The sequence below is a fragment of the Thunnus thynnus genome, chromosome 5 (genome assembly GCF_963924715.1).
Source record: "Thunnus thynnus chromosome 5, fThuThy2.1, whole genome shotgun sequence".
NCBI classification, from domain to species: Eukaryota; Metazoa; Chordata; class Actinopteri; order Scombriformes; family Scombridae; genus Thunnus; species Thunnus thynnus.
The window spans coordinates 27,387,611-27,399,052 of NC_089521.1; the positions used below are offsets into that span (position 1 = coordinate 27,387,611).

Sequence of the window (11,442 nt, forward strand, 5' to 3'; positions counted from 1 at the left end):
ACTTGAGAGCACAAAACCAGTGGCGCTTTATGGTCTGCAGCAACTAATGGAAAGTATTTGTTATATATTTCTCAATTAAACGGCATCAAAGAGGTTTCTGAACATGTTATTCACTTGACTAAGGATCATGGATAATTTTTTTTATTCCACACTCTGTCTGTTTTGTTGCCCTGTGACGTGAACGCTCGCAGTGCAGTACTTAAGATATGGTGACTCTTTTCTTGTTTCAAGTTTAATGAAGGCTGCAACAAAAAATAAAATACGTAACCAAGAGCTTTTGAAAAAATGTGCATCCTAAAATAAGGTGGATTGATCATATTGGGCTCTTAGATCGTTTATTTTCTGTAGCTTCAGTTCGGATCATTTGAGTGGGTATATTTGCTCAAAAGATTTGTGCTGATATGAGACATACTGGTTTTGAACAGCCTGTGGGGAGAAGCCTGAGAGTCTGCCCATTCTTGATTAAAAGCTGTGTTTAAGCTGACTTCTTTTCTCTTTTTAGAGCACGCCATGTGAAAAAACCTTTCTCAAGCTGAGCTGATACTAAAAGGTGACGTGAAAACACTGCAGACTACTGACTAGTCAGTCATTTATCTGATTCTGTTTCAAAGAAAGCTTTCCATGGCTAACAACCGACAACAAAGCCTAACACTTAACATTATCAAAGAAAGAGAGATGCCCCCCCCCACCTTGTCTCTCTCATGGCAGGGTTGTACAGTTTTGATCATGACATGCAGTCGCAGAGTCCAAAAGCCCCGTCCCGCTGCTGCAGAGCGGAGCACCTCGCTGATCACTTGTTTATTCAAAGTTTATTAGTATTGAAAGTGTTGCATATCCAAATTGGACAAAATTCGACACTGCACCTCCTTAGTTCCTCAGCAATACACTTGCAAAGCGTGAAGTCGATTGGATGAACGTATGCAAAGGACACACATTCATACAGACAGACAGACAGAGATTCCTTCCTTTATAGTTAGATTAGATGTCGTGAACGCAGCATTAACATACCAGTTGTTCATATGACATTCTCAGCTCCATATTGCATTGCTAAACTGCACTTTTTTCTATTGTCTATGTTCCAAAATCATCCAATATCTTCTAACAAACGTACCTCATATAAAAACATATCAACAGTAGTGTTTTTATTCATTTGTAGAAAATAATACAAAAACGCATAGACATACGTACAACAAAGAAAAGGTACATGTATGTAATGAAACACTGTCTCTTCTTCCACTATGAGTGTAAACAAGGTAGTTTAAATATTACAACGATACAGATACCAACTCATAACTTCTGATTTCTCCAACACAGAGCACTGCTCTTAATCACCTTTTTAAAAAAAATGAAAAAGAGATGCACTATACTTTATAATGTGGGATACACAGACATTTTAGGCGACAAACAAAGACATTTGTATATTTCACAGTGGTAGTAACACAAATAATCTGTGATGGAAGTAACCTAAGTGAGCTGTGGACCAACTGTAAAGACCTGGAAGACAAAACACTTAACCCAGAAGTATGTGGTTGTAATGATATATAAATGCAGGGTATGTGACATATTAAGGTATGGTGGGAGAGCAGTGACTTGATTTGAATATGAAGATCTTTCTGAGTGTGAACACCTTCCCTAAGTCTGAAATGAATGATTTGGTAGAAAACTCAGTCCTGGTGGATCAAATTTCCAAATCCAGAAACAGTTACTATGAGCAAAATGTGTTTGATTATTTCTGTAAATTGTGTAGAAATTTGCCACCAACATATAACTGAAGCCAAGAACAAACTATGGGAGGATGTTCCCCTTTTCTGTAAGATGTCGCTGTGGCTGGGACGTTACAGTGTACACCATATGGCTAATAGTATGCGGACACTCCTGTCCACACTACTTTTGTGTTATTTTGTTCTGAGGCTGTTTTTCATGGTTTGCATTAGACTCCTTGAAAATCTGGATACTACAACATACAACGATATTATAAACAATCGTGCGCTTACAACTTTATGGGAGTTTGACGAAGGCCCTTTCCTGTTTCGCCCTGACAGTACATCCATGCTCAGTGATGAGTTGGAACACCAGCAGCCCAACTTTATTACTGCTCTTGTGGCTGAACGGGAGCAAATCGCTGCAGCCAGGTTCCAAAACCTTGAAGAAAGTCTGTTTTATTAGCATATGATATGTTCATCAAGTACATATGAGTGTAATAATGTTCAGTGTCCACATACTTCTGGCCATATAGTGTAGACAGTGGCATCATTTGACGGATGTACATAGATTAACAGTTGTTGACTTGTAGTAAAGTTCAGTACTGAGACATATGTTACATGTTGTGGAGGTGGAGAGCAATTAACCCAAATTACCTCAAAATAGCTCAGAAATGAACAAACTGGCTACAGCTAATGCTAACCTCATGAGCAGAGCTTTGAACCAGCGCGCTGTTAGAATGGTTTGTTTGCGTCTTGTGTCGAGTCAGAGCATCTACCGATAACAGTAGACGCCAAATTTCTGGTACGGAGGGGGAAACCCGAAACTACGCACCCCTGGTTCAAGTGGGCCACAGTTAGCCCGCGCCTTTGTGATGGGATAACGGACACTCCTATCAGCCAACCAGCCGGCGTCACATCGGTCTAACCCCATCAGCATCCAGGCGGCATACAGCTGGCCCACTTTGGCAATCTGACTGCCGTTACTGGCACAAGCCTCGACCGCTTCTGTGAAGTTGAGCCTGGTTGGGTGCTTTAAGAAGTACACATCTCCTATACGCAGGAGAGAATCATATGTCATGAGACTGTCAAGAGTATTTCGGTTAAAAAATGTTCATCCACTCACACGTCAATACTGACCCTTGACAGAGGCGGCGAAGCAGAAAGCATCGTAGCGATGAAGGAGGCGGTGCCGTTGTCCGTAGCTGCGCAAACCAGGAGCTAAGTCCACGCCCCCACATCCATCACGTGGGACTGTGATTGGATACTGCACTGTGCCATCAGCCAACCAGCCAGCGTTACACCAGTCCAGCCCCTCCTCCCATGCTGTGTAGAGCTGGTCAAATGTAGCCAGAGCGGCGTCCTGATCCTGGCATGCTTGTTGGGCCCCCAGGAAGTTGTAATGGTAGCGTCCTTTCTGAGAGTAGTAAGGAAACACCACACCTGTGAAGGGAAGATAAGTGTATTATGAGTTTGTTATATGTTTGTGGGGTCATAAACAAAAATAATCTGGGCGCCGTACATATGCAGCATCAGTGGGCCTCCTTCTCTTTTTAATACACCTCTACATATACAAGTAAACCCATGATTATATTTCAAAAGTTAATAATTAAGAAACATTGTACATTATAAGAATCTTAAAATTGTATATAATAAATAAAACAGACTACTTGATGTTCATGTTGCAAATCTCCTTTCAGTGTAAATGGCTGAAAAATAACTTTAAAGGATATGGCTGGTGAATTCTATATTTTTCTTATTGTCAACAAATCTCATGTGCAGACCAAACCAACAATGAATTGATCTATTTACAAGTATTGTGTGTGTATCCAAAGCCTGATATATCTTATTCCTCTGCTTAAATTGATAAGGACGTTTGATATGCATATATAAGCATTATACTTCTGCTTGTGCCTTTTCAGTCACTACTTAATACAAGGACTGTTGACTTTGTCTATACTGTCTAGATTGTTCACACTAATTGTACATTAGATTCTATACTGTATAAACTGTTTACACTTATTGTATTGTGTGTGATGACTGAATAAAAATACTACTACTACTCTGTGCTGTAGACCCGCTGTGTTGTCCAAAAACTATGAAAAACATGTCAGTGAGCCACACCGCTGCACTGGGTGATGTTGTTCCTTCACCACAAAAAGTTTGGGAATGGTAGTTTGTTTCGAAATGGCTCCAAAGAGTAATGTTTCTTTGTGCTAAAGTTTTTTGAGAAATTTGCAATGTACAGTTTAAAGTCAAGAGGTTCTGATACAAGCCAAACAAGCTAGAGAAGCTCTGTAAACAGAACCATGTTCCTGCACATGCGCAGTGGTCTGTCTTACACTGAACTACTCTCCTGAGACTGAAAACATGTTCTCCGTTAGTCTTTGGAGGCGTTTCTAAACAAACTACGGAAGCCAAAGTCTTTGTGGCAAAGCAACATGTCACCCAGTGCAGTGGTGTGGCTCACTGATGTGTTTTTAATAGTTTTTGGACAACAACGGCGGCCTACAGCACGGAGGAAAACAATATATGAGGCTTTGGATATACATACAATACTTGTAAGTAGATTAATTCATTGTTGGTTTGGCTCTGCACATGAAATTTGTTGACAAAAAAATAGAAAATCGTCAGCCATTAAGAAGCTATTTTATGAACTTGTCTGACATCCTCAGTAACATGGAGAAGATGTTAATGATGAACCTGCAACTGATTTATTCTCAGTGGCTGTTTCTAAAACTTAAAGAATGGGCTCATAATGTTTCAAGTCTGTCTTAAAACAACAGTCAGGAGCCCAAATGAACACTGAAATAGGTTTTTCTTGCTGTAATCATTCATCCTGATCATACTGACCATTAGAAGATCCCTTCATAATGCACTTACCAAGTGATGGGGGGCGAAATCCACAGTCCTCCTTCTGTGCAAAAATGTATTTAAAAGTTTATCTGAAGCTTAAGTTGTCCAAATTAGTCAAATCAAGAAAATATCTTTCAGCATTAAAGTCTTTTTAGTGCCAAAGTCCCTCTTTTTGTTACTATACTTCCACCACAGCTCAACAGGAAAACACAAAGAGGGAATCTGATGCTAAACAGACTGTAAGTGTGGCAGATAACCACTTGATATGACTAACTCAGACTGCTGAAGCCTCATATAAGCTTCAGATAGACTTTTAAATGCATTTTTGCACAAAATGATTTTGGCCCCCCAGGAGGAAGAAGAAAACCTCTTTCAGGGTTCATGTGGGCACCTGACTGTTGTTTTAAGACAGACCTGAAAAATTGTGAACTTGCCCTTTAACATCAAAAGGCAGTTGAGTTGACATCTTTGGCTTCTGCAGCATTCTGGCTCACACCCTGTAGGATATTAAATGACACAACAGTCATTTCACTGCACTGAAACTGACTCATGAGTTGAGTGTCCAAGATTCACACACTCTTTAAAGTCCTTATTTCTCACACTCAGTGGTGGAAAAGGTACTCAGATCCTTTACTTCAGTAAAAGTACCAATACAGCAATGTAAAAAGACTCATTACAAGTAAACATCCTGCATGACAAATCATACTTAAGTGGCGGCTGTGGCTCAGGAGGTAGAGCGGGTTGTCCACTGATCAGAAAGTCGTGGTTCGATCCCCGACTCTTCCTGTCTGCATGTCTTGGGCAAAATACTGAACCCCAAATTGCTCCACATGGTTTCACAAGCACCCTGCATGGCATGTGTGTGTGTGTGTGTGTGTGTGTGTGTGTGTGTGTGTGTGTGTGGCAGAAATATTGTAAAGTGCTATATTAAGGCAGCCATTTATCATTTAAAATACATAAGTATCATCACCTTGATGTAGTTAAAGTATTGTATTAAAAGTAGTGGTTTGGTCCCTCTGACTGATATATTATTATATATGACATCATTAGATTATTAATACTGAAGCATCAGTGTTAGAGCAGCATGTTACTGTTGTAGCTGCTGGAGGTGGAGCTAGTTTCAACTACTTTATATACAGTTAGCTAGTTTAGTCTAGTGGTTCCCAACCTAGGGGTCAGACCCCTCCAAAGGGTCACTAGATAAATCTGAGAGGTCGTGAGATGATTAATGGGAGAAGAAAGAACAAATGTAGTGGAGTGAAAGTATAAAGTGGCATCAAATACTCAAGTAAAGTACAAGTACCTCAAAAATGTACTTAAGTACAGTACTTGAGTAAATGTACTTGGTTACTTTCCACCACTGCTCACCCCGCAGCTCCAGGTCCACCGTCACACTCTCGTCTTCCAGGCCGTCGATCACCTCACAGCGGTATCTGCCCGTGTCGTTGACATGCAGCTCATTGATCACCAGAGACATGTCGCCCTGTGCTGTGCGGCGCAGGCGCACACGGCCTTGGAAGCTGCCAAAGCTGCGGTAGCGGTTGCCCATGGCAACCATCACATCAGTTTCCTTGGCGAAGGCTGCAGGGGAAGCAGGTGCACTGACGATGTTGGCAGGCAGCCAGGACCATTTGACCCGGGTCTTGCGAGGTGCTTGCAGCTCAGGCTCATAGTGGTAGTGACAGGGGAGGGTGACGCTGCCTCCCCTGGTGGCTGAGACTGAAGTCTTCGGGGATTCAACGTGGAGACGCACCCCGTTGAAGTAGACTGGAAAAGATACAAAGAGCCAGAAATACATTTGTTAACTTGCAGAAAAGAAGGTGAGTTCATTTAACTGGGAATTGAAGCTTAAACCTACAATAACAGATTTTTAGTAGGTCTTAACCAGTGGTGGAAGACATACAGCAATATAAAAATACTTCATTGCAAGTAAAAGTCCTGCATGAGAAATTATACTTAAGTAAAAGTTCATAAGTATTAGCAGCAAAATGTACTTTGAGTATTGCAGTAAAAGTAGCTTTTTGTTCCTTCTGACTGACATATTATAATATATGACATAATTAGATTATTAATACTGAAGCATCAGTGTGTCAGCAGCATGTTATTGTTGTAGCTGCTGGAGGTGGAGCTAGTTTGAACTACTATATATACAGTCAACTAGTTTAGTGGTTCCAAACGTAGGGGTTGGACCCCTCCAAAGGGTCACCAGATAAATCTGAGGGGTCGTGAGATGATTAATGGGAGAGGAAAGAAGAAAAAACAAAGTTCTGATACACAAATCTGTTTTCAGTTTTTGGACTTTTTCTCTAATCTTTGATTTTTGGTGAAATATTGGATCATTTGAACATTTACTAAAATGAAACCATGTGAGAAGTTTAGAGGGAAAAATTGCTGTTTGGTGGAGCTGTTAACAACTCATAGACATCTGAAATGTGACCCCGACTACACACTGCTTTTTGTAAGACGTCAAAAAGGTTGGAAACCACTGGTTTCATCTTTAACAATGTGTTGTATTTTAAAAGCTTGTTATATTATCCATTGTGTCAAATCTTTATCTGGAAAGTAACTAAAGCTGTTAAATAAATGTAGTGGAGTAGAAAGTACAATATTTCCCTCTGAAATGTAGTGAAGTGGAAGTATCTCAAATGTGTACTTAGGTACAGTACTTGAGTAAATGTACTTAGCTACTTTCCACCTCTGACCACTAAGATAATGTAATTCTAGTGATTTTATCCTGCTGCTTCAATCTTTTTCATAATATTGAGATTGTTCAATATGCTGTTTATAGTTTCATTTTGTTGTTTTTCCTGCATGTCCATGTTTTATGTTGCATTGAATCTGTGTGTTTTTGTTTGTTTTGTAAGTGAATATGCAGTGTGTGATATGTAGGTTGTTTTAGGACAAAATAAAACCAAACACACACATGAATGACCCACTGGAACAGAAAACCACATCAGTCACTATCACAGTTTGTTTTGATGACCCCACTGACTGCCTGGGCTCCGTGAATTATAACTGACTTCTCTTCACATCAACATCCTTCCAGCCAGCTGTGTTATGATGTACACAGATGATGCATGTAGCTCATCTGTGACTCACACATGCAGACACACACACACACACACACTTAAAAAGACCCCCCCTGGACCTACTCTCTCCGTTACCGTTCCCGTTGCTGATGTCCTGGTAGTGAAAGCCGTTGCTGTATCCGGGGATCCAGGCCTGGCCATCGGGCAGCTGCAGGTACAGGCAGACAGCCAGTAGGGGGCACAATAGACTGGGCATGATGCTGTAATCTGCTAAAACAAGAATACAAAAGTCTTTACTCAGCTCTGCCCTCTAAAAACTATCATAAATACCAGGACGGAGACACTGTGAAAACACAGCCTATTTGCACAAATGCCACGACTAAATTCAAGCCCAAATAGATCAATAAAAATTTAAAAATTGGCTCCCCAACTCTTGTTTTCGGTTTGATCATTACACTCACCCCGGATTAAAAGGTAAATCAAGTAAAACACACACTTAATGGCTCAGGAGAGACATAATTGTGCTTATGAAGTTAAGATAATCAAATTTCACTAGTCTGGATAGTTTCATTCACAAAAAAATGGGAATCAGTTCATTTTTATAGACTAGATTAAAATGATATCTTCACAACCAGAAGTTACGGAAATATTTTACAATTAAATGCACTGTGATGCGTTAAATGTCACAGAATTGAGAACTGCATTTGTGAGTCTTTTTCAGAGCTAAATCATTGGGAAAACGTCAAGAATTTACCTCACTTATCTTTAATAAAATGCAGTTTTCCCTTTTTTTCAATCTCTAAATTAAACGTTTTTAAATTACGCTTAAATCATACTATCCTTTTAATGTCTTTTTAACACTCTTATGCTGCCTTATGTATGTATTTCAAGTAAAGTGCTCTCTGTTTAATAACTGAATATCACATCGCATTTAAATTCAAGCGCGCAGTCTGACTGAAAGATGAAATAATCACCAAAAAGTTTCCGCCTCCTGACTTTCTGTCTATGAGAAAGAGTCTGAACCATAAATAAAACCACTCACAGATAAGCAGCTGTCCGTCCAGCGTGTCCTCACTTCATCCTCTCCTCATCCTCTGCTGTCTCTCTCCGCTGACCAGACCCTCGAGCGCGCGGTGACGTCACGGACGAGGCATCCCCTTTGAAGTGAACGAGGCTCCGTGGATGACCTCATCAGACGGTGTGAGAGACACGAGCCAGTCTGCTAGTGCCAATGATTAATACACCAGTAATATGGCTCAATCAATATCACTAGTGCCGATATTATCTTTACTACTGCTAATACGGATACCAATATTGATTCTCACAGAAAAACCATAATAAATATCACTAGTACCAATAATTAATACAACACCAGTAAAATGGCTGATACTGGCAGGAAAAACCATAATCAATATCACTAGTGCCAATATTATCTTTTATACTGCAAATACTAATACCAATATTGATTCTGACAGAAAAAACATAATACATATCACTAGTGCTGATATTACCTTTAATACTGCAATTATTAATACTGACAATAAAACCATAATCAATATCACTATCTATGACCTTTACTAGTCTTAATACTGATGCCAATATTAATTCTGACAGAAAAACCATCATCAATATCACTAGTGCCAATATCATGTTATTAATATTGCAAATATTAATACTAATATTAATACTGTCAATAAAACTGTAATCAATACTAAGACCAATAAATACAAATACAGATACAATTGGTATTTACTCTGTCCAGAAATGTTAACTATATACAGTATTTCTAGCAGTAAAACACTATTGGAAGTATTAGTATTAGTATTAGTACTACTATGAAGTACAACATGTAAAAGTGACCTAATCTATTTTTAACACTAAATAGACTCACCCATATTTTATTTAAGTTTACTTTAAATAAGTAGCATGATCTGCAACGTTAAAAGGTTAATGTGTAGGTTATTTAAAACATGTTGGTGCTTATAGTTTGGCTATTAATGACATTATTACTGACAATAAAACCATAATCAATATCACTAGAGTCAATATCATCAACAGTACTCAGAATGAATCAATTAACCAAATTAAGGACAATGAGGTCTCTGCTTGGTTTTTTTTGTGAGGTAATTTTGGGGCTTTTGCATTTACATTCTTCAATTTGGATATTCTAGAGGCTTATTCACCATTTTTAGACTCACTATATTTAAATTGGACGACTTTTAAGCCAATAGATTCATAAAGGATTCAGTATTACCCCACTAAGAGACCTGTCACTATAATAATGACACTAATACAACAAATAAACACCGAAATTAATGCTAAACATGAAAAAAGTGAAGAACAATTTGAAGAGACTGACAACTTTTTAAAGTGACTTCATCCTTCTCCAATATAAGAACAAACAAAATGTATAAAGACAACAGTGAAACTAATAGAAATACCAGCACAGGTGGACCATGTCGACCCATCTTGCGCACAGATGCAACCTGACTTCTGTTTAAGGGGTCAGGTCAACCCGGCCGACCTCTTCCTTGACCCCGTCTCATCCCTGTAAAAATGTGGTCAAACCCAACTGAAAACTTTCTCTAGGCCTTTTTTCAACAGAAACAGACCATTTTGGCTGTGTAATAACAGATAAAAGTTAGGTCAGCGCATTTTTTATTGAGGTTATAAAGTACAAATATACTAGTTAAACATGCTGCGGCTTTATGTGGGCATGTTTTATGCAAACAGTGATCGTGTGGGAATTTTAAAAGGCTTAAATCCATTAAAACAGCGGAGGAAAATCGTCATTAACAGTTTACAATGCAGGTGTATTTTGCAGCTTTTTCTCTGGATGATGCAACTCAGTGTGACCTGACTCTGAACCATTTGCATGTGCATTATATTTAAAAGTGTTCCTAATATTTTATGTATGTTAATGGGATGGACAAAATATTAGGAACACTTTTCAATATAATATGAAAACATATAAGCTTCATAAAAGTAGAACTTATAGCAGAGCTGTTGTATTGGACTGCATTAGATTGCACAGGTGTTCCTAATAAAGTGCTCGGTGAGTGTATATAAATAATATATATATATAATAATAATGTGAAATACTGTGTGATTCAGAAACCAAGGAAGCCTTTGTGCACATTGTATTAACTACTCTAAACAAATAACTGAGTTATATAACAGGTTAATTCAAAACATAGTCATGTGTTAAGTATAAAAGTCATTCAGTCTTTTTTTCTTTTTAAGCAGCAGGATAGTTAAAGGCTGCCAGCTTCTGTATTCCCGGTATGTTGGGGCTGACAGAGCATATTTCATGCCCCCTGTTTTGCCACGACCTCGAGTAACACAGCAAATATTGCCACACAAACTCATATTTCAGTTATTAGCGGAAATAATAGCAGCCATCGCGGAAAACAAGAGCAGTTCCAGTTCTCCACTGGGGCCTTGGAGAATGTGCTGCTGCTGTGCCACCGCCCAAATATCCGATTGAAGGCTGGTTATGACGGTGCAGATGGAAGCTGCCCTCCTGACACTGGCACACAGGGAAACCTAGAGCTGCTCTACATATTGTTGTCAGACATGACATTGCCAGAGCACTGCAGGGTCCCCCCAAACAAAGAGTCTTGAACCTCTCTCAGACCTGCACGCAATGCTTTCCTCTGTGGTCAGCGTTCTGCAGCCACTGATGTTTTTCCAGTGGTTTGACTGACACCCTGCCGAGATAACAGAAACCCAAGACGACCACTGTTTCAGAAGCAGGCGGTGTGGTGGTGGAGTTGGGGTTATTGAGGAAAAAGCTGCCCTAAGCCCTCTGAAGACAACCAGGATATAAGAGTAAATCGCTTTAAATCGCCTTAATG

The 11,442-nt window shown here is 39.3% G+C and overlaps 1 protein-coding gene across 3 annotated transcripts; it reads right to left on the reverse strand.

Annotated features, from left to right (window-relative positions):
- Nucleotides 1-1,125: 1,125 nt before the first annotated feature.
- hapln3 (hyaluronan and proteoglycan link protein 3) lies at nucleotides 1,126-10,635 on the reverse strand. Of its 3 annotated transcripts, none has more exons than XM_067590468.1 (5): nucleotides 8,628-10,635; nucleotides 7,721-7,852; nucleotides 5,925-6,323; nucleotides 2,841-3,143; nucleotides 1,126-2,753 (listed from the first exon to the last, which is right to left on the reverse strand). In XM_067590468.1, the coding sequence occupies exons 2-5, from the start codon at nucleotides 7,839-7,841 to the stop codon at nucleotides 2,476-2,478; spliced, it is 1,101 nt and encodes a 366-aa protein (XP_067446569.1). In that variant the 5' UTR covers nucleotides 7,842-7,852; nucleotides 8,628-10,635; the 3' UTR covers nucleotides 1,126-2,475. The 3 variants fall into 3 exon arrangements, with proteins under 3 accessions (XP_067446569.1, XP_067446568.1, XP_067446567.1); XM_067590467.1 differs by having other exon boundaries at nucleotides 7,709-7,855; nucleotides 8,628-10,634; XM_067590466.1 differs by having other exon boundaries at nucleotides 7,709-7,852; nucleotides 8,628-10,633.
- Nucleotides 10,636-11,442: the final 807 nt, after the last annotated feature.